The sequence below is a fragment of the Phoenix dactylifera genome, chromosome 14 (assembly GCF_009389715.1).
Source record: "Phoenix dactylifera cultivar Barhee BC4 chromosome 14, palm_55x_up_171113_PBpolish2nd_filt_p, whole genome shotgun sequence".
Lineage (NCBI taxonomy): Eukaryota > Viridiplantae > Streptophyta > Magnoliopsida > Arecales > Arecaceae > Phoenix > Phoenix dactylifera.
The window spans coordinates 5,847,612-5,874,462 of NC_052405.1; the positions used below are offsets into that span (position 1 = coordinate 5,847,612).

The 26,851-nt window shown below is 38.0% G+C and overlaps 3 protein-coding genes and 1 long non-coding RNA gene across 4 annotated transcripts; 2 read left to right on the forward strand and 2 right to left on the reverse strand.

Moving 5' to 3' along the window:
* Window positions 1-1,406: 1,406 nt before the first annotated feature.
* Window positions 1,407-4,214, reverse strand: LOC103708124 (GDSL esterase/lipase At5g03980-like). The gene is made up of 5 exons (XM_008792903.3): window positions 3,627-4,214; window positions 2,740-2,952; window positions 2,503-2,651; window positions 1,956-2,229; window positions 1,407-1,785 (listed from the first exon to the last, which is right to left on the reverse strand). Exons 1-5 carry the CDS (start codon window positions 3,883-3,885, stop codon window positions 1,550-1,552), a joined length of 1,131 nt encoding a protein of 376 aa, XP_008791125.1. The 5' UTR covers window positions 3,886-4,214; the 3' UTR covers window positions 1,407-1,549.
* Window positions 4,215-5,459: 1,245 nt separating this feature from the next.
* LOC103708065 (acyl carrier protein 1, chloroplastic-like) lies at window positions 5,460-8,917 on the forward strand. The gene is made up of 4 exons (XM_008792828.4): window positions 5,460-5,678; window positions 8,108-8,206; window positions 8,343-8,465; window positions 8,536-8,917. Exons 1-4 carry the CDS (start codon window positions 5,607-5,609, stop codon window positions 8,665-8,667), a joined length of 426 nt encoding a protein of 141 aa, XP_008791050.1. The 5' UTR covers window positions 5,460-5,606; the 3' UTR covers window positions 8,668-8,917.
* Window positions 8,918-9,491: 574 nt separating this feature from the next.
* Window positions 9,492-12,068, reverse strand: LOC120113016. The gene is made up of 2 exons (XR_005514753.1): window positions 11,591-12,068; window positions 9,492-10,645 (listed from the first exon to the last, which is right to left on the reverse strand). It is a non-coding gene; the product is annotated as an uncharacterized LOC120113016 (long non-coding RNA).
* Window positions 12,069-19,340: 7,272 nt separating this feature from the next.
* LOC103708064 (RNA polymerase II C-terminal domain phosphatase-like 3) lies at window positions 19,341-25,974 on the forward strand. Its single transcript, XM_039133938.1, is given in 20 exon segments — window positions 19,341-20,037; window positions 20,112-20,318; window positions 20,498-20,543; window positions 20,546-20,611; window positions 20,613-20,639; window positions 20,740-20,795; window positions 20,901-20,961; window positions 21,046-22,269; window positions 22,271-22,465; window positions 23,283-23,542; window positions 23,673-23,751; window positions 23,753-23,819; window positions 23,822-23,880; window positions 23,973-24,042; window positions 24,045-24,112; window positions 24,234-24,502; window positions 24,583-24,694; window positions 24,788-25,045; window positions 25,185-25,231; window positions 25,453-25,974. Coding segments are annotated over 20 exon segments (3,585 nt in total). The 5' UTR covers window positions 19,341-19,684; the 3' UTR covers window positions 25,514-25,974.
* The last annotated feature ends 877 nt before the right edge of the window (window positions 25,975-26,851 follow it).

Here is a 26,851-nt window from a genome sequence, read left to right on the forward strand (position 1 = left end):
GAAGAAGAGGAAAATAAGAGAAAGAAAGAGAAAAGTAATTTTATTTCTCTATTCCATCACATTCGACATATCTCAAGAGTTATATATAATCGTTTATAAACTCCATACAAGAAAAATAATATAGGTTGATATAGGATCATGCTAATAAAGAAAAATAATATTTGCTGATACAAGTTGTTATGTAATTCTTAAAATTATTCCAATAAGATAATGCTAACAAAGAAAAATAATACTGACTGATATGCTAACAAAGAAAAATATTATCAAATTGATACAGATTGTGACGTGATCTCTAAAATTATGCTAACACAATGGAAGAATCAAAATGGCGGAAATCATTATATTCCATCCCTTTTTTTTTTGTTTCTCCAACTCTAAAGCAATCAACTCGCCATCACAATGTCAGGCGGGGCGACCTTAAAAACTATTTGAAAGGAAACGGTCGGGATCAACTCTTATACCAGCCGTAGAAAAAAGGTAGGAGCGGTAAGAAAATGGGGATGAAACGGTGCACAATGTTCCTTTCAGGCTTTGAGCTAAGCCTGATTAGAGATGAATAAATTAATAGAGATAAATTTATGATGAAGTATTTTTTTATTCTTGTTAGAAAGTGGGAACCGATTGTCTTGTAGCTCTAATTACTCTCGAGGCTTATTATACAGCACTAGATATGTAGTAGTTACTTGTCAATATGTACATGCCTTTTTTGATCTAAGTCAATATGTACATGTCATGCATCTAAATTTTATGAAACACAAATGCCACCGATTTGGTGGAGATTAAGTATGATGCTACCACTTTTGGAATTAATTGAATTTATTATATAACAATAACATAATTGAATTTATTATATACTAATTTGGGTAAAAAAACTTTTTGAATAACGACATGCATATACATAATTGAATTTATTATTTATTAATTTTTGGTAAAAAAAATTCGAAGAACAATGAGCATAAACATCCTAACTAATTAGACTGGCTAGTCTTTACATTTGCAAGGACTAGGTAAACTGGATCATTAAGAGCTTGTATAGGTATTCCCATAGGAATATCTTGCAGAGAGAAGGCACAAGGGAAAGGGAACAAGGGTGGAAGATCGGCGACAATGAGAAGACATTAGAAAATATAGAAAGAAAAAAAAATCATAATGTTTTTTTTTCTTTTTCTCTCGCATGATTCGGGCCAGGCGTGGTGGGTCGATATGGGGCTATGCCTAAATGGACTGCCTAATCCATGAATCCAATAGAAAATCTAATCTAATCCTACTGTATTATCCAAATAGGCCTTAAGCATATGATGACTGGTTGCAATGGTCCCATGTTTTTGTTCTCCCTAGTGTGATATTCTCTAAGGAGTTTAATAATAGAAAGATGAAAATAAAGTTCAAAATAAAGTTGACCAATATGCAGCAACAGTGACCATTCAATTTAGTCCAAAATGTGCAACCACCAGTGAATTGTTTACTTGCTCTTAGCATACATATGCTCATGTTTGCACATGATATTATGTGAGATGCAGGACACACTCAATCACATTATGATGGGTTACTAGCACCCCCATTCCTCCTGGACTCTGTAATTTGGGTAAGCAAATCCCTCCATTATCAGTGATTGTGCCATGACCTTATATGCCTCCTGTGTAAGATGAATGCCATCCCAGCTGATGTGTTTGCTTGGGTTAGAGCATGTTGAAGCCCCAGGCATGCCACACATGATATTCATGTTGAAGTTGTGCTCACCACCTACTCCACAACATGCTTGTAGTAATGAATCCTTGTCGAACCCTGGTCGAAGAATATTTCGTATGAGCATTAGGAAGAGTTCACAATCTTTAAAATGGTTGCTAGTGAGATCAAAGTAGCTTCCTCTCAAGAATAGGGTATACTAACTAACAAAATATATGAAGCATCTTCTTTGTTAGAGTTTACAAATAGTGTTTAGTGATTGAACTCACCCAATTCTGGGGCCTTGTCAAGGAGATGAAGGAAAGCTTGGTAGTAATCTGCATACATGATTGTAACATGAGGGTATGCATGTCTGAGGTCTTCAAGTGCTGCCTGAAGTTGTTTGTTATGATGCATGGCGAATGCATTATATTCTTTCAAGCACTTTTTTTCATCGTAAGCCCCGGGATCCAGGGAGAAGAACATTGTGAGGTAGCTTGGCATGCATCCAATTGGAAAATTTCCAGGAACAACTAGTTGAACAGCTCCCACATCAATGACTTCCTAAACAAAATATCCACCAAGTTATAAAACTCATGAGTTATCACTGTCTCATAGAACTATGGTTGTCTTGATTATATTTTCAGACTGCGAGTCGAGCACTAATTAAACTCTTTCTATTTGCAGCTAAGAGAAGAACGAATTAATTATATAATTGTGGGACATCTACCTCCTCATGCTTGCTCTCCATAAAGGTTCCAAATTCTACATTGGAGAAAGAAGAGGAGGAAGAGGTTTCCATAAATGCTTTAATTAAAAAAAGAGAGAGAAACATACCTTAGCAGTCTTTATTATGCTTTGCACAACTTGTGGCACATAGGTCATCACCTTCTTTATAGATGTTCCTTGGGTAAAAGCATAATTATAATCATTGCCTCCAATCTCCCCAACAAGGAAGAGTGCCCTTTTAAGAAGTTTAGCACACTCTACAGGAAAAATATTTAGACAATCATGAAATGATCTCATGCTAATAACAAGTATGCATGGATATGGTTTTAATATATATCGACTTACTTGTTTGCGAGGAGCATGTTGAGTTGAGATGTGTCTTGAACCATTCAAGCTGAACACTGAGAGGGCTATTAGTAACGGTTGGAAAAGTAGCCCTCTTCAGGAAAAAGGAATTGTCCAGTGCCGTAGCTCCAGCAACAGCAAAATTAACTCCATTATCAAAGTTTGCAGTCCTATCAAGGTAAGGGCTTATGAATGAGAGGTTGAGGGCCAAGGCTGAGATGCCAATAGTAACAAAGAGAACACAGTAAGTCATATGAGATTAAGATTAATCAGGCATAAATATTCTAAAAGAATATGACTGGAATCGACTTCATTGCTTTTCCTCCTTTGTGATCAAAATTAATATCAAGAAGTTATTCTTATGGCATTTAATTAGGTTGAAATGAAAGCTTTTTATCATAAATTATTGAAGGGATAAGTCCTTAACCATTACGGGTTTAACTCTAGTGGACATTGAATTGTTAGCTTCCACAGTACCATACAATCTTTGATGCAGTAGAACTTCTGAAGCTATTTCAGAACTGCAATTGTTTCCTTTCTAGGTTAGGCAGCCTCCTCACTTGACCCTTTCTCTAATTTCTTTTGCATTTGTTAATCTCAAGATTACAATCAAAGAGAACCAAAATTCTTCTCCCTTCCTCTAGTCTAAATATGTGACAATAAGGTGCCTTAGACAGGGTTGGTCCATCAATAAACTAAAAGGTAGGCTAGAAGATGAGAAAAAACAGAGCTTTTTATGAAAAACTCTAAATAGCATCTAGCATATGCTATTCAGTTATCAGTTGTCATATCTATATAGCAAAAGAACAAGGAAATCATGCAAGTCTAGACAGTCAGGAGGCATCAAACACTGAGAGAAGAGTTGCAGGAGAGAAGTGATGACAGACCAAAGTAGTCGATCATGAGAAGACCGTCGGAGCAGCGGCCTGTGGGCTTCTTGAAGGTCTTTCCATAGGGAAGGCTGCCAATGGGAGCGAAGAACCCGGCCGGTCCCTCGCGTAGAAGGTTGCCTGTGTCGGCTATGGAGTCACCAAAGCTGTATATGGCATTGATGAAGCACTCTTTTGATTCTGCAAGGTTTGAGAAACCTTGGAACACTACCAACACAGATAGCAGGAAAGAAAAGTAGATGCTGAGAGAGGCCATTTGCTTGTAGTACTGATGAGTGGAAGACTGAGGAACTCTTATAAGTGGGGTGTTTCAAATTTGGTGGGAAACTTCACTCTCCTTATGTCATGACTTGCAGGCAGTCAACGGGAAACAAACCAAAAAACAGCCCTATATTAAGGACCCATGTCCTTGGAAATGAACTGAAACAGGCTTATTGATTCTAGAAAGAGTTGATAGATATGCTTGGTGCCTACAACATTATCTGTATGGTACTTTCATCTGCTTTAGGGGCCCTCCTCAAACATTCCAGTCCACCTGTTCTTGATGAGGCCAACATTAGAAATCAGATGGTTTTCTCCAAGGTTTCACTTAATCACACTGAAGTGGGCATACTGGCAGTAGACTTTGGAGTTAGAGATAAGAAAATGGCTGCAATAATTGAAAGGGTAGGCTAACTTTGTAGTAACCAGATAGCAAAGGTAGTGTACGGTTCACCAACATCTCATAAATTAATGAGTTTGGAAACTTTTCAAAACTATGGATGAGATTAAGATGCAATGCGTTTTCCATGACAAAGGATGGATAAGGTCAGCACATTGGTTTCCCTGCATACTGGACTCCAGTTATCAATATCTTCTGCAGCTTTAAAACTTAAAACTTAAGCACTTTAAAACTTGAGCACCAAAGAAAGAAACAAGAACTTCCGCGCAGAGTCAAATTTTATACCATCACCTAATTTGGCTCATACAAGATTATTATCCAGTTATGATCTCAGCAATCCGTAATCCTAGGAGAGACAAACTAAGAAAAGGCATACTCTTTGGCATATTCTTTCTTGCACAAAGAGACTGTTCTTTCATGACTTGAACTCGGGCCACTGCGTTTGTCAATCCGAGCCTTTATCATTACATTAAGTAATGGCCCCTATAATCATCTAACTTCACTATTAAGGGAAAAAATCTTACCGTTCTCAATCCAATAATAATTTTTGTTTGTCTCCACCTAAATCATATCTAGTGCTTACAATATTTAAAGAATACGATCAAAGCCCGACAAGACTTGTGAATCAAAAGGATATATCAATATTCAAAAGATAAAATAAAAAGTTAAATATGTACCCCAAAAATAATGCAGGAAATCAATTCTAAAAATATCAATAAATAAATAAAAAAAATCTTCAATTGATCATCCAAATGCTCATTGCTCTAAGTTGCTAAAGCTTTACAAATTTGAAAAAGAGTAGCATAAGAACAACTCCACAAAGCTAAATGCTAATTTGTCCAAAAAAAAGTTAAAAATAAAATATTAATTTTACAATAAAATTTAAAAGTAATTAAAAATCAAGCAGAAAATTTATTATAAGAAAAAGTAAAGAGAAATAGAACCTAAAATTTAAAATTAGAAGGAAAAATCTAAACCGGTCCTCCATGTAAAAACATAAATGCGACGTATTCACATAAACAAAGATAAACTAGATTTTTCTCAAAATTTTCTGAAATCAAAGTTAAAACTACTTTTAGGCGAAATAAAATTTGGAGCAGATTACAACCACTGGATGATCGACATAGAACGGGACCCAGCCGGGGATAAAGGTTGAGATCGGGTGGATAAACTTTCCGACACAGCGGGCGGACACCCGCGGCTCGTACTTCAAACGTGATCCCCACAGAATCTAATCCACTCCCTCCAAAATCTAGGTTTAGGGTTTTCTCCGTTCCCCAATTCTGGAGGCTTCTCCACTCTCTGCATTGAACCCAATGGCTGCCGTCTCTGCCACCTCGATCAGGTTTGGATCCACCTTCAAGCCCGCGAGCTGGAGCAGTAACCAGGTGAAATTTTACTTTTATGACGAAAAAGATGGGATTTTTCAGTTTGGAGATATATTTTCCAGAAGGTTTCAGGGAGTTTGTGACCTTTTAATCGTTTAATCTGATTGTGATATGATCCTTTGTGTGATTTTTAGCGTCGTGGAGAGCTAAAGATTCGAATTTTAAGGGAACTTTTTGAATTTTAGGCTTGTTTATGGCTCTTTTTTCTGATTGTTGAGTAGAATCTACCGTGTCTGTGTTACAAGATGCAATGAAAGTAAACTCTCATCAGGGAAACGTTTTCCCAATTGAAAAAACTTGGTTTTTTTACCCATTCAGTGTGTTAAAGCTGGCTTCATTTCTCTCTCCTGGAATTAAGGGTTTCTTGCTTCCATAAGATGACTCTATTCTCAGTCTTTTTCTTACTTCGTCTGGCATTTTAGCAAGTGATTGCTAATGCTAACGGAGGGAGTTGATGGTTGATTATGGTAGATAGTCTAGGATGAATTCTAAAACTCGATTGACTGTTGTAGCAAAATAAATAAATGAAAAAGAAAGAACTGTACAGACGGAATTCTATTCTGATGCGTAAACAATTGCACACTTGAGGTAGAACATAGTTGAATTGAATGAAAAATGTTAGAGATACAAAATGTGAAGTATATTCAGCAGAGCCAATATAGAGGATCCGGATATGTATCAAAAAAGTGGGTCTGCAGAATTCAAATTGAAATTCTAGTGTAAATGCTCCTGCTTATCCAGCTTTCCAGTTTTGTACATTTTCTGTGCTGTCAAATTTTTATATGGTAAAGATAAAATCGGTGGGTGAAGAGATTTATAATGTCTGTCATGTATTTGGTAGCGTTATAAAGACTGTTATCTTCAGTTCGAGATGAAAATATGAATATATTTCTTTACTGTGAAAGGTTAAAAGATAGAAGCTTTAAAGGCCATAATCTTTTAGTAACTCTGCATTTCTTTTAATGTGTGTTTAAGCCATTTGTGTGTCTTTTACCTTTAAAATTTATGTTTTTTGTGATTGAACACTTGGCGATAAAAAAGATTTAATATTGATATTCATGTCTATTCGAGTCTCAAGCAGCCTCTCAAAATTACTGTACCTGATCTCATCTTCTCCTGCTTTATTTGAACCCTTAGTTTATATCTCTTCTTGATAATATATTGCTTCTTGAAACCCTGGGCTTTGTCTCATAATTCATTTTCCTTTCCAGACTTTTTTCCCTTCTTTTTGTTTGAACTTTTTTTCATTTTCAAAATTTAATGAATCCTTTTGTAAGGGGTTGATGCACCAGGATCCTGCTTCTGTTTGGTTATGTATTTAAGTATATCATTGTTTTGGCACTAATAAATCCAAACCAGAAAAGTCTAAACAGATAGGCAGAGCTTTATTGTGTGCTTTTAAATTTGAACTATGCTCAATAATCGACCCTTAGTTCAGATGGTTGGCTTCTCCCTCCACTTCGGAGAGGTCTAGGGTTCAAACCATGGTGGTGGCATCCCCACTGTATTTGTCAAAAAAATTGAATTGATTTCAAATGTTTCATTGATGGCTAAGATGGCTCAGAGACACTATAATGTGATGATATATGTCATCTTGGATCTGTGACTGAATAATGGGTAAATAAACAAAGGCATATGAAGACTCAAGAGGAACTAGAATATGATGGTGTCGGAGTGAAGAGGTGTTTTTGGAGAGTTAAGTGATCATTATGTACATTTGAGACTTAAAAGAATTCTATAAAAATTGTAGGGCCTATACCATGGATCATATTGCTGGGAAATGAAGAAGGTTGAGCCACTCAAGAGAAAAAAGACAGAGAGTATTGACGACATACGTGTATGGTAGAACAACATGCATAGTTTTATAAATGTGTACTTTAAGAAGCATACAAATTGCTATAATTGAGGATAAAGTAGTGGAGAATTGGAAATCCTGATAATTACTGTTGTTCGAGTTTATGTAAAGGATAGGAAAGATGACGACAATGCTGGAGGTTATCATGGACAGAAGCAGTGGAATGGAAGTTGATAGCTTTGCGGAAACAAAGGATGTGGTCCTCCACAAGAACTAGTGGCGACAAAGGTGTTCTTCTTTTCATTTTCTCGTGAAAAGAATTGGCAGGATATCCCCATCTGTTATTTCTTGTTTATTTTTATTATTATTGAAATGTTTTATATTCTGAAGGACATAGCTCGTGATTTTTATTTTCTTTCCTCTGGAAGTTCCATTTTCTTCATCTCATTAAATCAGGCACCCTAAAACCTTGGTTTGAATGAATCTTATACAAAGGGGAAGGAAAGAACTTGTAGCTAGCGGCAAATTAGCAGCTGACACGTGCTGCATGTTCTAGCAGGATGAGAATTAAAATTCATACTTCACATTTTTAAGCTCCTAAATCTTTTGTCACTCACCAATCTAACTAATGCAGACAGGTGGAAGGATTTCAAATGTGAAGTTGGTCTCTATGGGCATATCAAAGAGGATCTTACCCTCCTTGAGGTCCTCACACTTCCACATTTGCTGTGCGGTATCCTCTTCTGTTCTAGCTTGGTTGTTTCCACATTCAGCATATTTCTTTTCCTTCAGACTACTGGTGAACAAATATTGATGAGAAAGTGGGAAAAGGAATGCCATATGTAATTGCTGGATTGGGGTGTTTACAGGCTAAGCCCAAAACTGTGGAGAAAGTTTGTGAGATCGTGAAAAAGCAGTTGGCGTTGAAAGATGAGATAGTTCTCACTCCTGACTCCAAATTTTCTGCCCTCGGTGCAGATTCTCTGGACACGGTATCTCATTTGCATCTCAATTTCTTTACATATATCCACCCTCTGTGACACACCATATAACGGATTGCAGGTAGAGATTGTGATGGGTCTGGAAGAGGAATTTGGCATCACTGTGGAGGAAGATAATTCCCAGAACATCACTACAATCCAGGAAGCAGCTGACCTAATAGAGAAGTTGGTTCAGCAGAAAGCCGAGGCATAGAGAATTATATAAAATTTGTAGAGAGGGTTATAGTGGAAATTTTGGATTAGTTTCATGGTGATTCATAGACATGTTACATTATTAACCATTCATACATTCTTCTGGAATTTAAACAATTATTTTGTGTCTGAGAGTTGTCGGCCCTCAGTCTTCATCGGAAAACTATGATTGCTTGGTGAGTGCTGCTAGTATAGGGGGAACTAAACCTATTTCATGCAAATGTCATCTGCTTAACTCCTTTTTGTGCTAACTACTGAATGTTTTGTCACCCAGTATTGCAATAGTTACACAGAAGTTCAAATGGCTTTTGAAGGATAGAGGGTCATGGTAGTGATGGTAGGCACTGCCTGTTCATATGAACAAGCATCATGTGTTGCTACCGGACACTGGGGACAGATTTTCTTCTATTGCATGAGTGGAAGGCATTATTGACAACTGTCTGGCTGATATTTTTGTGTGGGGCTATAATATGAGTTGGCTTGTTCTTCTTGCTGCCCACTTTGGACCCTATTCTTGGTGTCGGCGAAGGTAAACAAAATCCTCTGTTCAGAGTATGATTCTTGTTATGGATCTTTGTGGTGGATCCATATGTCTTCAATAAACCATGAAGGACCACTGAGGATGAATGAACAATTCAATAACATGTGGTGCTGGATTTGACGATCTGCAGTTGAAATTAACAGACAGCTTACATCAACCTGTGGTCCTGAATAAAAGGCTGAAAATCTTGTCTTGGCTATTTGTTGGTTGATTTGCAACATCTTTTACAAAGGGGGATAAAGACTTGAATAATGCATGTAAAACACCCCTTTGCGGGGGGATACAACAATGGAGTTTCATTGTCAGAATGGAGAGATGAGTTTCAAAAATGAAGCACGAATTTGGAAGCAGGGAACACTTCATCAAGTATCTGACAAAATCTTGATTTGCATTGTATCTGAAGCTGGTTAAGAATTTTGAATCAAAACTTTCCCAAAGCCAGGAGCTTATTGTAGGTGTAACTGTGGATTTCAGAAATAGAGCTATTGACAATCGTGCTTCTTTTTCTCTTTGTTCTTGGAATCGTCTTTTTTACCATTCACAGTATGGTAGAAAATTTTGCTTCTTAATAAAATTATATATTATTCTTTCCATTGCTCCTATTGGATCATTTTTAGGCATCAGCTAATTATTTTGCTTGCTTATTTGGATCAGTGCAATGCCTTCTGATTTAGATTATTAGTCTGTACTAAGGAAATTATATTTGAGGCCCTTGTGGAAACTATCAACGAGACAATCCTTTCTTCATGAAGATCTTTGAAGATGTTTTAGCATATCATATGAGAACACAACTGACAATTGAAATGAAACTTATATTTCTGAACTGTACTTCTTCAGGCTTGTTCGGCGGTCGTGACTAAAGATGCTTTGTAACTGGAGACAAATGGGATATTGGAACTACATTGAACTTTACCTGAAGCAATCTCTAAAGAATGCTACAGGTTGCCCCAAGCGAAACTCAACCACCAGCTTTTCGGCTCGAGTCTTAGGTTGCAGCATCTAGTTTACTCTTTGAAGGTGGAGTTACATGTGATTCTCTAGTTACAGCAAAAAAATAAACTCCATATAGGAGACAATTTTAGTAATCTGACTTGCAGGTGGTCCTGTGACATGCGACCAAATATGCTAATCCATGAAAAATTGGGGTTCCATGCGCATCCGCATGCATAGATAATTTCTTGTTTATTTTCCTTTTAAATATTTTTCAGTGTTCACAACTCACAGTATGTGGGATAGGGTGCTTGTGCTTATATTCCTTATCCCTGAAGTTGTTGATTTTAAGGCCTGCCATGCTTTTGCTCTGTCCCCTATCTTCCTTCTTGCTTTCTGCTGGAGGAAAGGTAGTTGTCATTTTATTGTCTGGTGTGGGTGGATGAGACATTCCCTGTGTCTCTAAAGACAAAGAATGCCAAAGCTTCTCCTTCCACTTCAAAAACCACTGTAAGATCCCAATCAAATAAGAACATAGTAAACATGGTAGTTGTAGCTTCCAGTCAATCATAGAGGTAAATCAAGGTTCTGGGAGTTTCAGTAATGGAAAAAAAGGATTAGAGGCAGATTGGACACTGTCCAATCTTTTTTCCCTTACAAAAGAAAAAAGGTTCTGTTAAATTGCTTTGAAAGTAATTAAATGCTATAATTGTACTTGAAGGACATTCTTTAGCATCATTATCTGGTGCTGCATGTTCTAAAATATGCTAATAGTTTGCAGTTGTGAATTCAGGCTTGCATGAAGTTCTCCTTGTGTACATAGCATTTTGCCAATCTGTGAAAAGAGTTTTTTTTCCTTTCTTTCCTGTTGTTGTTGTTAGATTAGTGAAAGGAATTTATTCCAATCATTGTATTTGATGATCTTGCATCTGCTCTATTCCTTGCTTGCCTTTTCATCTTATCTTCACTGGCTCTTGGAAAAAGAAAATTTGGCTGGAATAGGAGTTGTTTGCATAATTTGCTGTCCTTGTGTTGAAACTGGAGAAATTGGCGCAAAGTTTTTAGATTTTTATGATCTTATTCTCATTTCATCTCATACTAGTGATCATAACAAACTGAAATCACGGGGCAATGGTATTCATGACATGTCGTGCCCAAAACAAAACTCAAAGTCTTCTAAGCTTTTGGGAAAGACGAAATCGCGCGAATTACACAGAATTTTCACACTAAAAATCTTGGTATATGAACTGTCTAATCTAATATCAGAGATGCAGCTCTATGTATTTGGCAAAAAGAATTTAGCTGAAAATAGCTATCTTCTCCCTTCTTCATTGTAATATCCCATAGATCATGCTTTTGGCTTTTAGAAACCATTTCAGACTGCGAGCTAACTAAGCAAAACCAGAACTGTAAACAGCATCCAACCATTGTATAGAATTGCAAAAAAGATTACCTCTTCTGAGATTTTTGACCTCAATTCCTCCTGAAATTTTCTTTTGCAGCTCAGTCTGGTTATTGATCAAACAATAAGAGGCGAAGATGGACAATTTATCAAGGGGCTAAGAAACAAATAACTAACAAGCCATACATTACATCCGAGAGAAGATCTCAGATCATTTTACATTCACTTGATGAAGTACATTTGAAGCATTCAATCCAGGGAAACTTCAAATAATCTAGGAAAGCTTGTCGCGTTATCAAAGCAAAAATGAATGCATTATGTTGATGCTTTCAATCACCTTTGGCTTCCTTTCCCTTGGGCTTGTTCTTCTTGGTCTTCATGAAGCAGAAGCATGAGCAACATGGGCATTGAACCAAGAACTTCATTGCCTTGGTCTTAGCTCGCAGGCAATCAGATATCTAAAGTTATATAAGCCAAGCAATGATCTGTGAGCCACTTCTCCCTTCCTCTTTTATAAAGAAAAGATGCCTAGTGAGTCCAGCCTTAGAGGGGCTAAAGGAATAGTTGAAAGAATACAGTATTGTTTTCTTGCGGGCCACTTGGAAAGTGGAACTTGCTGTTGTTTTATTACAAATAATCTTGGGGTGGCAGACAACAAAGCAAGAAATATGATTCACATTTTACTAGATTCCCATGCTCTACTGTTTTGTCATCCAAAATAATTAGTTTTTGCTGGAAAATGACATGGTGCAATAATAATTACTTAGGATGTTATTAAGTTCAATTTGTTGTATCATGATTTCCTTCACTCTGAATAAATTTTCTATTTTAGGTTCCATCCTGTTGAGCCTTTCCTAGTGAGAAAGCCATAGAATTCCATGATATTTGATGAATTATCTCATGCGTGCACCTTTTAATTATGACCTTTTGCATGTCGAGCAAAAGCAGTTAGAGCCATCCTAAGTAATTATTATGATGTCGATATTAATATCGATGCATTTTAATTACTGCGATCTTTGCTTAATATCCATATTGATATTGCTCCACCTTTTAATTATTACCTTTTGCATGATAAGCCATCCTAATAAGTCGAAAAAGTCGATGAATATCATGTCGATCGATATTGATATCAAGGAAAAGACTAAGAACAAAAGATTCATTTTGTATACGAATCAAGAACTGAATTACCTTAAGAAGTGGTTGTGTTTCCTGGCAAGGATTAACATGAGAGCTTGATGCAATGTGGGGTTAGGCTATGAGTATCACAATATCACATCAATCTCTTTTTTTCCTCTCTCTTTTATCTATTTTGGAGGACACATCAGTTTCTAATGGAAGTGGTGGGGTTGATGAATGCTGTCCATTTTATTGGACTTTTCCTTCTTTCTTAATCCCTAAGAGGTAATTCGGGTCTTATCATCAACAAGTGGAAAGGAAGACATGGGAAAATATGAGAGAGCGTCGGTGGGATGGTAGGTCTGGACCTAGGACCCACCATCCACCTAGAATCTAATATAGTTTATTTATGAAAGCTTAGTATATATATCCAACTAGGACAAACTGCCTTTAACTAAGGCTTGAATCCATTTTCCCTAGTGGAGTCATCAAGTTGTAAAAGTATATCGAGCTCGTTAGGGTTCCTAACATAGAAATATGAATCAAATTGAAATCAGAAAGAGTTCTCTAATTCCATAAATTTTTAGATAATCGTCTAATAAAGCATTTTAGTTACTTATAATATAACAAAAGGATGGATGGAATGGAGCTGTAAGAACAAATCGGTTTCGAACCGATGAATAGAAGTCTTGCGGACTTCTATCTTAGCTAGATTTCTCTAACTAGGTTAAAGCCGGGTTTAATAAAAATTTGAGCTTGAACATCTTTAGGGCCGGACTTTGCCCACTAGCTTATTTTGTGGGCTCAAGCCTGTATTATCTACAGATTAGTCCATCAACATACTTTGCAGCTAAACTCACACATTGGCAACTTGAGAAACAATTCTTGGCAGTGTATAACATGACAATAGGAACTGATCAAGCAAAAGCTCACCAACTCTGGATCACTTATTGCATAAGAATCCTCCAAATGAAGTGGTTGCAGGATTAGGTATCACATCACCATTGTATATAGAGATAGAATATCCCATTATTGGCATCAGATGGCTAGGTCTTTGAATTATCGAGGAATAATAGCCCCATACCGGATAAGTTAAAAACTCTTATAGTGCTAATATACTCTTGGGCTCAGCTATCTAAATGCTTGAGTTTTTTAGATATGATCTTAGTATGATATCTGAGAGAGGATGTTCAAAAATCATAGTTCTCTATGGCAACCATAAGAGTAGATTTTTTTTTTTTTTTAATTAGAGCGATATGTACATGTTAGACTTCAGGTGCATTTTTTATTCCAACAACTACTGATGTACTTGAAGAAAGGGAAAAAAAACAGCCTCCATAATTTATAATTAATCAAGCTGTGTCCCATTTTTTCCACAAAAATACTATATGTCCAAGTTATCCATTGAGGAAAAGATGGACAAGAGAGACGAGCAATACTCTCTACCCTGGGTATGTTATCCGAGGAGCATGTTACTTCTCTTATCGAAGTGGATTTCATGCAGCAAGATCCATGTCGAGGGTATACTAATCACGATCAACGCCTACCCCTCCAAAGTCCAGCAAAATCCCTAACAGGAATATCAGATTTTTCACTCCAAACTGTGGATAGCAACCGTACATTGGATATCTTGTTCCAAATTAATTATCCGAGCTTTAACGTTCCTTTATAACTACCAAGTAGAATAGGAAACGGAAATGGAGAGGGTTCTCAATAAACCTACATTCCCTCAAAATCCAGGTGTCTTAGGATTCGTGCCTGGAGGACCGAGTCCTAACAGGAAATAAATCTTAAAATAGTTTTAGCACTAGGTTAGTTCACATGAAAAAGAGGGTGGTCAATGAAAAAAATTGAAGAAATTAAGGTATATATTTAGTTTAAGTTTTCTATAAGAATAAGATTCATGGAAAAGAAAAATTCATGTTGAATATGAAAAAGTTTGAATCCCACCGGCTAGAAATTAGGATAATTTTTTTGTTAAATATGTCCTCAAGCTTTTAGATAGAATGAGATAAGGTATTTTTTTTTTATTGAGAGGCATATCAGTTATTTTACACAACTTTTTTCAGAAAAATAGATGTTCAACCAAACATAAGTTACTCTAAGATGTACCACTTTTTCATCGTCAACCAAATATACAAAAAAATAACTGTTATTCTCAAGACTATAGATAAATATTCAAGAATATTTGGCTACATGTTTTCTTTTTCTAGATTTTTTTTCTTTTTATTTTCCAAAATTTCTTGGAACAACCGAAAATACCCTAAATGAAGTGCCTTAATAGCTCCATTAATGCAGCCATTCAGTTAGCAATCCAATATGACATAGTTGTGGCTCACTCTCTTAAGGTTTGCTTACAACTCAACTAACTGTTAGACATTAAAAAGATGAAAGACCATCATGTTTTAGTGCATTAACCTCTGTATAATGTCACTGAACACATGATCTTTAAGTTCACTACTAGTTTTGCATTTTAATTATCACATGTTGGATTTGCACACATCCATATATCACGAGTAACACTTTAGAAATCATTTTACTCATTCAAACTCAATTGATCCATTGGTTCAATTGAAGGTGAAATTAAAAAAAAACAAACTCTCTTATTAGGGTCTGTTCTAAAATAAGGCAGAAAGCCACCGTCCAAAGAGAGAGGGCAAGAAGAATAGCTGCACAAAATAAGATGTTTGCTGCTCGAAAACTTATCATATCTTTTAATATTATATTATTATATATACTATATATATTACATTACATTATAGTTAAAATAATAATATTATATTATTTCTATTATTAAAATTATTACTATTATTAGTATTATAAGTCTTATATGTATTATTATTAGTGTTATTGTTATTATTAGTATTATTACTATTAGTAGCATTATTACAATTTTTATTTTTATTAATATTATTAATATTATTAGTACTATTAATATTATTAGTATTATTACTATTATTAGTACTATTAGTGTTATAAGTATTATTAGTATTACTATTATTATTACTCTTATTAGTATTATTACTATTATTAGTATTATTAATAATATTTTTTATGTCAATTTACGTTAGTATAAGCATGTCCCGTTTATGTAGTTGCCTTCTTTTAAGATTCTACAATTTGAAAATTTTCTTTAATCATGAATTTCACGATCCAACATATACCTAAACAACTTATCTTAATAAGCACGTGGTTTCGCAAAGTCAAATGCTATGACCCTATGCTAAAACACCTAAAAAAGAACTTCAATATACCTTTCAATACCTAGGAAAAGGACTTGCCCAAGAATATAGGTAAATATTTCAAGAATATTTGGCTATATGTTTTCTTTTTCTAAATGTTTTTTTTCTTTTTCTTTTCCAAAGTTTCTTGGAACAACCAAAAATACCCTAAATGAAGTGCCTCGATAGCTCCATTAATGCAGCCATTCAGTTAGCTATCCAATATGACATATTGTGGCTCACTCCCTTAAGGTTTGCTTACAACTCAACTAATTGTTAGAAATTAAAAAGATAAAAGACCACCCTATTTTAGTGCATTAACCTCTGTATGATGTCACTGAGCACAGGATCTTCAAGTTCACTACTAGTTTTGTGTTTTAAGTATCACATGTTGGATTTGCAGACATCCAATATAACAGGAGTAACACTTTAGAAATCATTTTATTCATTCAAACTTAATTGAATGAGGCTTGCATTATTTTTATGATAGGTGGTCTGGGAGTGCCTTCCGACGAGTTTGGTACTCAGTAGATGTGGCTTGAGGATTTTTCTAGAGTGCAAGATATGTGGTGTTGATGAGACAGTACACCATGTACTATACCACTGTGCGAGGGCGAGAGGAACTTGGCGGATCACAAAGACTCCACCGGATGCTTGGAGTCAAAAGGATCAGTTCTTACAGGCCATCCGTCAGTGAGTGAGTAGTCCACGGACGCGCCGGGAGGCTATTAGAGCGACTTGAACGCTCGAGTTTTTGAAGAGCGCAACATGTCACCGAGGTTCGTAGCAGAGCGCGCCTGGGCGTAGGCTGTAGAGATCAGTCATGACATTAGTTCAGACAGGCCTTTGACAACTAGGAATATCTGGGGTTCCCATATTGCTTATGTAGCTGCCTGTATGATGTTCTTCACCTGGGAGCCCCCACCCCTGAGCTTCCTCAAGGTCGGCATGAGGGGAAGTGCGGATTTTGTCATCAGGGACCCAAACTCCAGGGTGATGGCAACGGGCGACTGCTAGCTATTTGGCATCTCGATCCCTAGCATGGAGCTGAGGGCTGCCTGGGCGAGCTTTCGACATACGTGGCAAGTGCTACGAGCCAGCTCAGTCATCTTAGAGAATGACTCGACCATGGTGATCAGTTGGATCCAGGGGTCCCGAGAGGTGTTAGCATGGATCACCCCTTACTCCGAGATATCTGGGTGATGATTAGGGATGGAGGGGCCTTTCAGGCCAGGCATATACTAAGAGAAGCTAATAGGACTGCAGATTGGGTAGTTGCTTACGTGGCCAACCATTCCGGGAGTACCATGTGGGCTGGATAGAGAGAGAGTTATTCCGGGCACTCTGTGATCTTTTATTTTCTGACTTTATTGGGTATATTCGTACATGTACTATATGCAATATCTACTTTAGCAAAAAAAAAAAAACAAAACCTTAATTGATCCATTGGTTCAATTAAAGGAGAAATTAGAAAGAGGGAACCCTCTTAGCAGGGTTCAAAAAAAACTGATTACCAAATTCATGCCAATCTTAGATAGTGTTCCAAAAATGTGGGATTGGTTTTGGAGCAGAACTAGCCTTTAGAACTAACATCTAGCAAGACAATGCTGAAACCATATCTAACCTAAGTACTCAGTTCTTATCCTCAAGAAGTTCCTATCATCTACCATCCCAAGTCCCCAACTATAAATGTGGATGCTTCTAATTGGGAGAAATGAGCATAGCCCATACATAGTTCTACAAAGACAAACAATTAAATCCGAAAGGCCGACATTCACTGCATCAGCATTTCAGTATTGGCAGCATTCCTTGGACTTTAGAATAGTCATTCATTTTCTTAGACTTTTTTTTTTTTTTGTTTTGAAGGAATTACTTGGACTAATTCCTTGGTCCAACCATATGAAAAGAAAAAAAAGGGAATCACCAATAGAAAAAAGACAATCATTTGATTTTTTTTTTTCTTTGGCTAGAGAGTAAGGGAGGATTTAGGTTTCAATAATTGGAAATGAGCCATTTAAACCGAGCACCTCTGCTTGGCTGGTTGCTAGGTACAAAGATCTTGAAATTAAAACCTAGTAAGATAAAATATTTAATAGAATCCAATATGGTTGATCAAACCCATCCTTATTGAGTTTGCCTCTCTTGTTGAGACCACTGTGAGTTGGAACTCCTAGCTGGTATTTGATTGATACAAGAATAAATACTTCTGAAAGATATTTAATTTAAAATTAAAATTACTACAATATTAGTCAAAAAAAACTATATTTTATCCAATCTTCAGTTAATTCCTACTGGAACCTTACATGTGATGTGCACTTGTGAAGTTGTACACTGAGTAAGTTCTGCAATTGAGAAGATAAACGAAGGATCTTTGCTATATGACAAGAAATAAGCAGTGTGGGGAATACTTTTAGAAAGGTAAAAAGAAAAGCTAAGAGGAATTCCGTATAGAGTGATGTGCAAGTATGTAATATAAGCAAGTAGTCGTACAAGGAGCGAGTAGTGCACTCAAGAAGTTAAAAAAAAAAAGGTATGCGAGAATATTCTCAGAAAAGCCAAAAAAAAATAAAAAATTAAACTCCAGGCAGATATGTACCCTTGGTAATAGTTTTTTTTTTTTCCGCTAAGACGTGTAATTAATACTATTCTAGTACGGGCATATTTAAAAAAGTAAAAAAAAAAATTCAGAGCGCTCTAGGCAGCTCCCTCAGTCCGACCTACTGAGTATCTCTAAAGTAATTAGCCATGTACGAGGCCAACAAGTCCGCAGCCCCATTGGCGTCTCTGTAAACATATCTGGCCTGAAACTCCACGCCGCCACTAACTATGGCCCGGATATCTCGAAGTAGAGGATGACGCCCATACACACCGTCAGTGCCTTCCTAGATCTAGCCGATAATCATGGCCGAGTCACCCTTAAGTATAGCTACTCTAACCTGCAACACATGCCGAGCATGGCCTAGCCCGACCCATGCCGCCTTTAACTCAATCCTCGGCACCAAAGTGTCAAAAATCTAGCAACCACCAATAACAACCACCATGAAGTCCGAGCCTCTGACGACGAAGTCAGCACCTCCGCTTCTGCCGCTATCTAGCATGCATCCATCGAAATTGATCTTGAAAAAACTCGGAGGCAGAGGCTCCTAGGTAAAAAACACCATCGTCCGAGTCCGAGGCGCTCCATGAGGCCAATTACATAATTCTCTTAATCTTGGACACTAAGCAAGCCTAATTCAATTGGTTCAACCCACTCATTAATAGTTTAATTAAAATGTACATATTTTTTTTAAAAATGATTATATATCCGAAATTAATAATAATAATAATAATAAATAAATAATAATAATCCTCGAACTAATTCGGACAAGGTCCTCCTTCCTACAATCAAAGACTCCGCGGCGGAGAGCTGCGGTCACCGGTGACGTGTACGGCCGAGATTTAAAGCAATCGCTATTAAACCAAATGCCCACGAAGTCCCGAACCCACGAGCTCTCTTCCTTTCCCTAATCATCCCCTACCGTCCGTAAATCTTCGTTTTTCTCCTCCTCTCGAGCTTGATCGAGGCGATCCTCTCACGAATTTGTCCTCAAAACCTCCGATTTCCAAGGATAGAAACCCCTCTCGATTGATTCCTCTCGCCGAGCTCTCCAGAACGAGCTCTATTTTGCTCCAACCGGCGCTCTCTGCGCCCCGATTCGAACCCTAGAAGCTCTCAATCCCTAAAAAGCTAACCCTAGAAGGACTGAGATCGCCGGATCCGCCGAGAATTGCTCCCCTGGGATCGCCGGAGCCGCGGCCGACGGCCCTTATGCGCGTCGCCGGATCTAGTCGATTTTTCTTGAATCCTAGCGAGAAGGAAACCCTAACTTGGATGGCGAGGGACCGGCCCCGCGGCGGCGCGAACCGGGCGGGGGAGGGTGAGATCTCCGACGGTGACTCGTCGGCGTCGCTGGAGGAGATCTCTGCAGAGGACTTCAAGCAGGACGCCCGGGATCCCCCGGGATCCAAGGTCTGGGTGGGTTACCCCATGTCGAGGAACTACGCCCCAAATCTCTATAGCTTCGCGTGGGCGCAGGCCGTGCAGAAACAAGCCTCTTGGTTTGGATTTGAAAGCCGGTGGGCTCGGCCGATCCCCCGGCGAAGAGCGCCGGCGGCAAGCCGGTGAAGGAGGAGGCTTACAATGTGGTAGATAGCAGCGAGGAGTCTGGCGGGGGGAACGGAGAAGGAGGAAGGTGAATTGGAGGAAGGGAGATTGGGTTCGGGTCAGAGCCGGTAGGCGGCGAAATTATCGATCTTTCGTCTGATAAACAGGAGGACGGCTCGGAATCAGAAGAGAAGAAGCTATTGGGTGGGAAAGAAACAGAAGAGATTGGGGAATTTGATAGGCGTGTAAGCTTAATTCTAGAGGAGTTAGAGACTGTAACTGAAGAAGAGGCGGAGAAGTAAGTTTAAACCTTGAAAGGACCCTAAAGAAGAAGAAGAAAGAACTCTAATTTGAAATAAAAGCTTAATTTTGAGTATGTTAAAACAAAAAGATGATATCTTGTTTTTGTTATGATGACAAAAGTATGTTTTTGGAGAGGTTTTTTTAAGACTTTGTTGGTTTTGTTCTTCCATGTAGATCATTTGACGGTGTCTGTTTGGCGACTGCGTCAGTCTTTTGAAATGTTTGAAGCCAATGTTTGCGGAGACAGAGAGCCCTGTTCCGGTGCTAGATGCTCTTGTTCAGCAGGCATTTTGAAGGAATTAAAACAGTCCATTCTGTAAGATGATCTGAACTCTTCACATTGGTTGTGGCTGGCTTGGTTTGTTCTTTATCTTGTGTTTCAACATAAAAATCTCGTAATCATCCTAATGCAACAGGTGCTTAGGTCCGAGAATTTAAAGAAAAAGGAGCAGAATAAAGATTTTCTTCTGAGGTTAGTTCTGTTTCTTATTCAAAACATTCATTGAAATATCATCCTGTTGGTTTTTTTAGTAGGAAATATTCTGAACAATAAACTCTCTTGCTGGATATTTTGTAGGTTGTTAATCCACATAAAGAACCAATACTCTAATATTTTATCACCTGAGCAGGTGAAAGAGGTCGGTTATGATTTCAGATAGTTTTTTTAAGAGTCACTGATGGCAGTTTATATGAAACTTAGAGTCAGTCTTTTCATGTAACAGATAGATACCAGAGTGCAGTCATTGGTTTTTGAGGATGATAGCAACAAAGAGAGCAAGTTATATGCTGGGAGTGGCACCAATACAAATGATAAAACTCATCTACCTGAAAAGCCTGATATCTCTTCTTTTGGTTTGGTTTCATCTGGGAACTCACATGTGGTCAGTTCTATAGGCAGCAAAAATGTTCAGGCTGGTCTGCCTAAGTTAGATACACCTACCATCTCGAGAGGTAGAATAGTGAGTCCATTGCTGGATCTTCATGCAGAATATGATGAAGAAAGCCTTCCCTCGCCCACACGCGAGAATGCACCACCATTGCCTATACATAAACCAATTGGTTTTGGAACTGGGACAGTTGTATTCACTGAGCCAATAACTACCAAGAATGTCGAAGCTGAAGATGATACTCCACATCCCTACATAACAGATGCCTTCAAGGCTGTTTCATCCTACCAGCAGAAGTATTTTTTCACAAGTAACAAGCTCCCAAGCCCAACACCTTCTGAGGAGTGTGATGATAAAGACGATGCTCACGATGAAGTCTCTAGTTCTTCAGCCAATGGTAATGCTGGATGTGTGAATACAACCAGTGAGATTCAGGTTGCTACCAACAGTGCTGCTTGTACAGATAGCTCAAGTAGACATCAGCCAGGTCCTGTTAAACCAGTTGGGCAGTTGGGTTCAGCACCAAACCCTGCTATAAGGCCTGCTTTGAAGAGCAGAGACCCAAGGCTTAGGTTTGTTAACTCTGAAAGTGGAAATGCTTCAGATCCTAACAGACGAGCGATGTCTTTGGACTTTAGTGCTCCAAATAATGACCTTGTTGGAGGAATAACCAATCCTAGGAAGCATAAGGCTGTGGATGAGTCTTTTCCTGAGAATCATACCTTGAAAAGACAAAAAAATGGGCTTACAAATTCATCTGATGTGCAGATGACGCCAGGAAGAGGAGGTGGGTGGTTAGAAGACAGCAGTTCGGTGCGCTCTCAACTGAGTGACAAGATTCGATTAAATGAAAACATGGAAATTGAGATTAAGAATCCAGGAAGTGTAGTCATGTCTGACAGAAGACCGGATTCTAACCCTAACATCCAGGTAACAAATACTGGAACTTGCATGATACCATCTAGTACCACTGCCCCATCTAGTAGCACTGCTCCATCTAGCAGTGCTGCTGCTTCTGTTTCTTTTCCTTCTTTATTGAAGGACATTGCTGTAAACCCTAACAATGCTTATGCAACTAATTCAAATAGAACAACAAAGATTATCAGCAGAGGCACAGCAGAAAACTGTTGGTTTGATGCATAATATGGCACATGCTTCAAGTCTCAATGTATTACCTGGAGCTGTTTCTTCAGCAAATGTTGCTTCTATGAAGTCTGCAGAAGTTGGGTCACAAATCCATCCGGAAGACCTCAAGTGACTGCCCAAACAGTTTCAACGGTGAGGTCCACCACATTGATTGTTCGTTCTGCTGTACAAGTTTCCTGTCTTCTCTGAGTTGTCTCAATATCCTTATTCTGTCTCATATTCTTGTTCTTATTGCCTATATCCTACTGCTATGTAGAACTAAGGAAGATTTTAATACTTGCTGCAGACAGCTCACAAGTGATCTGAACATCAGTATTTCATGGCTTAGCGTATATAACCTAACGACATTAATCTATGGACCTTCTTAAAAATATTGGAATGAATAAGTGGTTGGTGATTTTAACTTGTTAGAAGGCTAAACAAATGCCCAGCATAGCTAGCTGGATGTTTGCATAAGAGGCTGTGCATCTCATTCCCCTTCTGTTAGTACACTTCTCTTTCGTAATGAATACTCTTTTAATAAATGATTAAGAAAGAAGAAAACAGGTACATTGAAGGGGAGGGTACTATCATATCCACTCCAAACAAAATCACGATTGGTGGTATCACAATTATCCATCAAATTCTCCTTCCTCTTGAATAAACATTGTAGCCTCTACCCTAGCAGTCAAGCCTTGTCCCAACTATTGGGGCAATAAATTGGTTGAATGTCAGGCCTAATGAGCTACATCCTTGCTTTTCTAATCATTATTAACTTTTTGGTGCTTTCTTTTATATGTATATAATTTTTTAAGGATATGTACAGATATTAATCATGCAGTGATTATCTCTTCACTTTTTTTGCATATCTGGTTTGTTTACTGATTTGGAGCCCAAGCATTATAATTCATGGTAATCAATTATGCTATTCTTTCTCAAATTTGCAGAATTCTCAGAGTGATGTAGGAAGAATTCGTATGAAACCTCGTGACCCTCGCCGGATTCTACATAATATGGTCCAGAGAATGAGACCATAGTTTCAGAACGAGCAAAACCAAATGGAACACTCTCCATCGGATCCTCAGAGTAGCAAGGACCATTTAGCAATTGGAGAGCAGGGAGAGCAGGCGCAGGCCATTGGTTTGCCTACTCTGCAGCTTGCTAAGAATCCCAAGAATCTAGGGATATTTCTTCTCCTTTGCAATTGACCACTACTCCCCTAGCAGTTCCTCAAATCATCTCCCAACCAATTCAATTTTAACATAAATAAGGTGGACCTAAGACCTGCTGCAGCAGTGGTGAATGATCCAAGACTCTATCTACTGTGGCTTCTGAAGGCAGCACAACAGTTGCTACACAATCAACCCAAACGCATGGGGAGATGTTGACCATCTACTGGATGGGTATGATGATCAAACAGAAAGCCGCCATCCAAAGAGAGAGGGCAAGAAGGATAGCAGAACAAAATAAGATGTTTGCTGCTCGGAGCTTTGTCTTGTCCTTGATCTGGATCACACACTCCTAATTCAGCCAAGGTATATATTTGTTTGTAAATCGTGGACTTTGCAGGTTACTACAGTTTATCTGCATAATAACTAGAATTATTGATTTGTTCCTTGCCTCTCTAGTTGTAGAAGTAGATCCCAGTTCATGAAGAAATTTTAAGAAAGAAAGAAGAGCAAGACCGAGAGAAGCCACAACAACGGCATCTTTCCGCTTCCAGCACATGGGAATGTGGACCAAGTTGAGGCCAGGAATTTGGAATTTTCTGGAGAAGGTTAATTTTTTTGTGGAGATTTTTGGTTAAATATGTATATATGATGCTATGTTTTGTGTCAATTTATCGTGAGCAATGACAATCAATTGGCAATCTCATGTTTCGTCTTTCCTTGGTGTAGGCTAGTAAGCTCTATGAAATGCATCTATACACAATGGGAAACAAGTTATATGCTACCGAAATGGCAAAGGTGCTTGATCCAACAGGAACTTTGTTTGCTGGCCGAGTGATCTCAAGAGGAGATGACAGCGAGCCTTTTGATGGTGATGAGAGGGTACCCAAAAGCAAGGATCTAGATGGGGTTTTGGGTATGGAATCAGCTGTCGTGATCATTGATGATTCTGTGAGGGTCTGGCCTCATAACAAACTCAACTTGATTGTTGTAGAGAGGTATCCTCGATTACCTTGTTCCTGTTTTCTCCAGGTAAAATTCATATGCTTTGGGTACTTAATTTGGTAATCTTTTGCAGATATACTTACTTTCCCTGTAGTAGACGACAATTTGGACTATTTGGGCCTTCACTCCTTGAGATTGATCATGATGAGAGGCCAGAAGATGGGACCCTTGCTTCTTCGTTAACGGTAATGACGACTCCTCAATGACATTTTGTAACGTTCACAAGTTCTGTTGGAAAGTTCATCCTTCTGATGCTTGCTTTTGCTATGAAACAACAGGTCATCGAGCGAATTCACGACGACTTCTTCTCTCATCGCTCTCTAAATGATGTGGATGTTAGAAACATACTTGCAGCCGAGCAGCGTAAGATCCTCGCAGGATGTAAGATAGTTTTCAGCCGGGTTTTCCCGGTGGGGGAAGCCAATCCCCATTTGCATCCGCTGTGGCAGATGGCTGAGCAGTTTGGTGCTGCGTGCACCAACCAGATTGATGAACAGGTCACTCACGTTGTTGCCAATTCTCTTGGAACTGACAAGGTACTTATCGTCTCTAAACTCCAATGAAACTTAGAAGTTGATCCCTGAAGTCAGAACTTAAATCTCCCTGAACAAAATTAGAAGTCGATATCTTAAATTCTCTTTTCCTTTTTTCTTCCTAATCCATTATGGCTTGCAGGTGAATTGGGCTCTTTCCACAGGAAGATTTGTCGTCCATCCTAGCTGGTGAGAGTGCATCCTTTGGTATTTTAATTAAGCATTTGCTTCTATTATACCATAATATTCGCGTGCGCACGCAGCACCGCATTGCGAGGATTGAATGGTCTGATCATCCATCGGACAATGTTTATTGCAGTAAGCTTATGGCGCTTGAGTGCAGCTTTTATCTCAATAGTCTACACTAATTAGATCACTATTTCATATGACTAAACCAAGGTCTCTTAACAGGTGGAAGCTTCAGCTCTTCTGTATCGGGGCGTGAACGAGCAGGACTTTGCTGTTAAATAATAACCAACGCAGCCCCCTTCCGTCACTCAAACCACTAAGCCCATGGTAATTTAAAAAGCTTGGAAATATGGTGGATAACAAATGATGAAGATTGGTGCCACAAAAACATATTTAAATTTAATATCAACACCAGTAAAACCTGGAATTACCATTTATCCTCTTTGGAAGCCAAAGAGGGTAATTTGGGAAGGAACAACATGGTGCAGAACTCAAGATGAAATGGAGGAAAGAAATTGATGGCCTAAAAAATTGTGTCTGCTGGTTATACTTGATAGCATAACCAACGCCCAAAAGAGATTAGAATTTTTTAAGCCAGCTGAAAACGATGTAACCTCCGACCTTTTGTGAGATTCTAGCGGGGGAGCCTCTTGCATTGGATGTTTCTTCTTTTTATTTTTGTTTTAGTGTAACAATTTTTGAACTTCTGGAGAGAGAAATCAAAAGAATTGAATTTTGAAACAGGAGGAGGCTAAGAGAAATTAATTACCAGTAAAATTCTCTAGGTGGCAACCATTGATTGCAGGCCGGTTTGGTGGAGTGTGACGCGGCACGTGTCAGGATGAGGCACCTGAGGTTAGGTTGGGAGAGAGTGTGAATCTCTTGGGGACTAAATGGACCTTTGCCTTTCTAAATGTTGAAGTGCTTTCAGATGACCGGCTTGTTCAAGTTTTCTGCAGCCAAACCTACCTACCATAAAATTATTAAATCCAGTGTTATTTTCTGAAGTCTATGTAACTGAAGGAAAGTACTTAAACAATTGTCAAAGGGGGGGTTTGATTTTTTTTTTACTTTTCACTTGAGACAACTTGTTGCAAAAGAAATAAATTGTTGGAGACGCTAACCATTCTAGCAAAGGAAAAAAAAGGTTAATATTTGCCTCTAGAAAGAAAGTGATCATATTTTGCCGATTTAACTAAAGTTAAGTTAATTAGATTTATTGCCATAACCATCACATATACCTAATGAAAGTATCAAAGACTCGTTTGATTGGGAGGAGAAAAGTTTAATTTTACCGGCTGATTAGAATAGATAGAATTTTTTTTCTTATTAGAGTATAATATTTATTATTTTTATAGAAAGTAGGTGCTGTCATATTGCTTCATAAGACTTCTATTTAGATATCATCAGAAGTATGCCACCTATTTGGTGGATTCAACTTTAATAAATCATTTTTTCAGTTTAAACTCAATGTCTTTAGAAAGTTTAAACTGTCAGATATAAAAGATGATATTTTTAGCCATTAAACACTATTTCGTGTATTTCCCTTGCAGATATTATTTGTTTGGAAGGCATGCATGTGCCATTTGTGGAAGCTGCTTGTACTAATATTACCAGCAC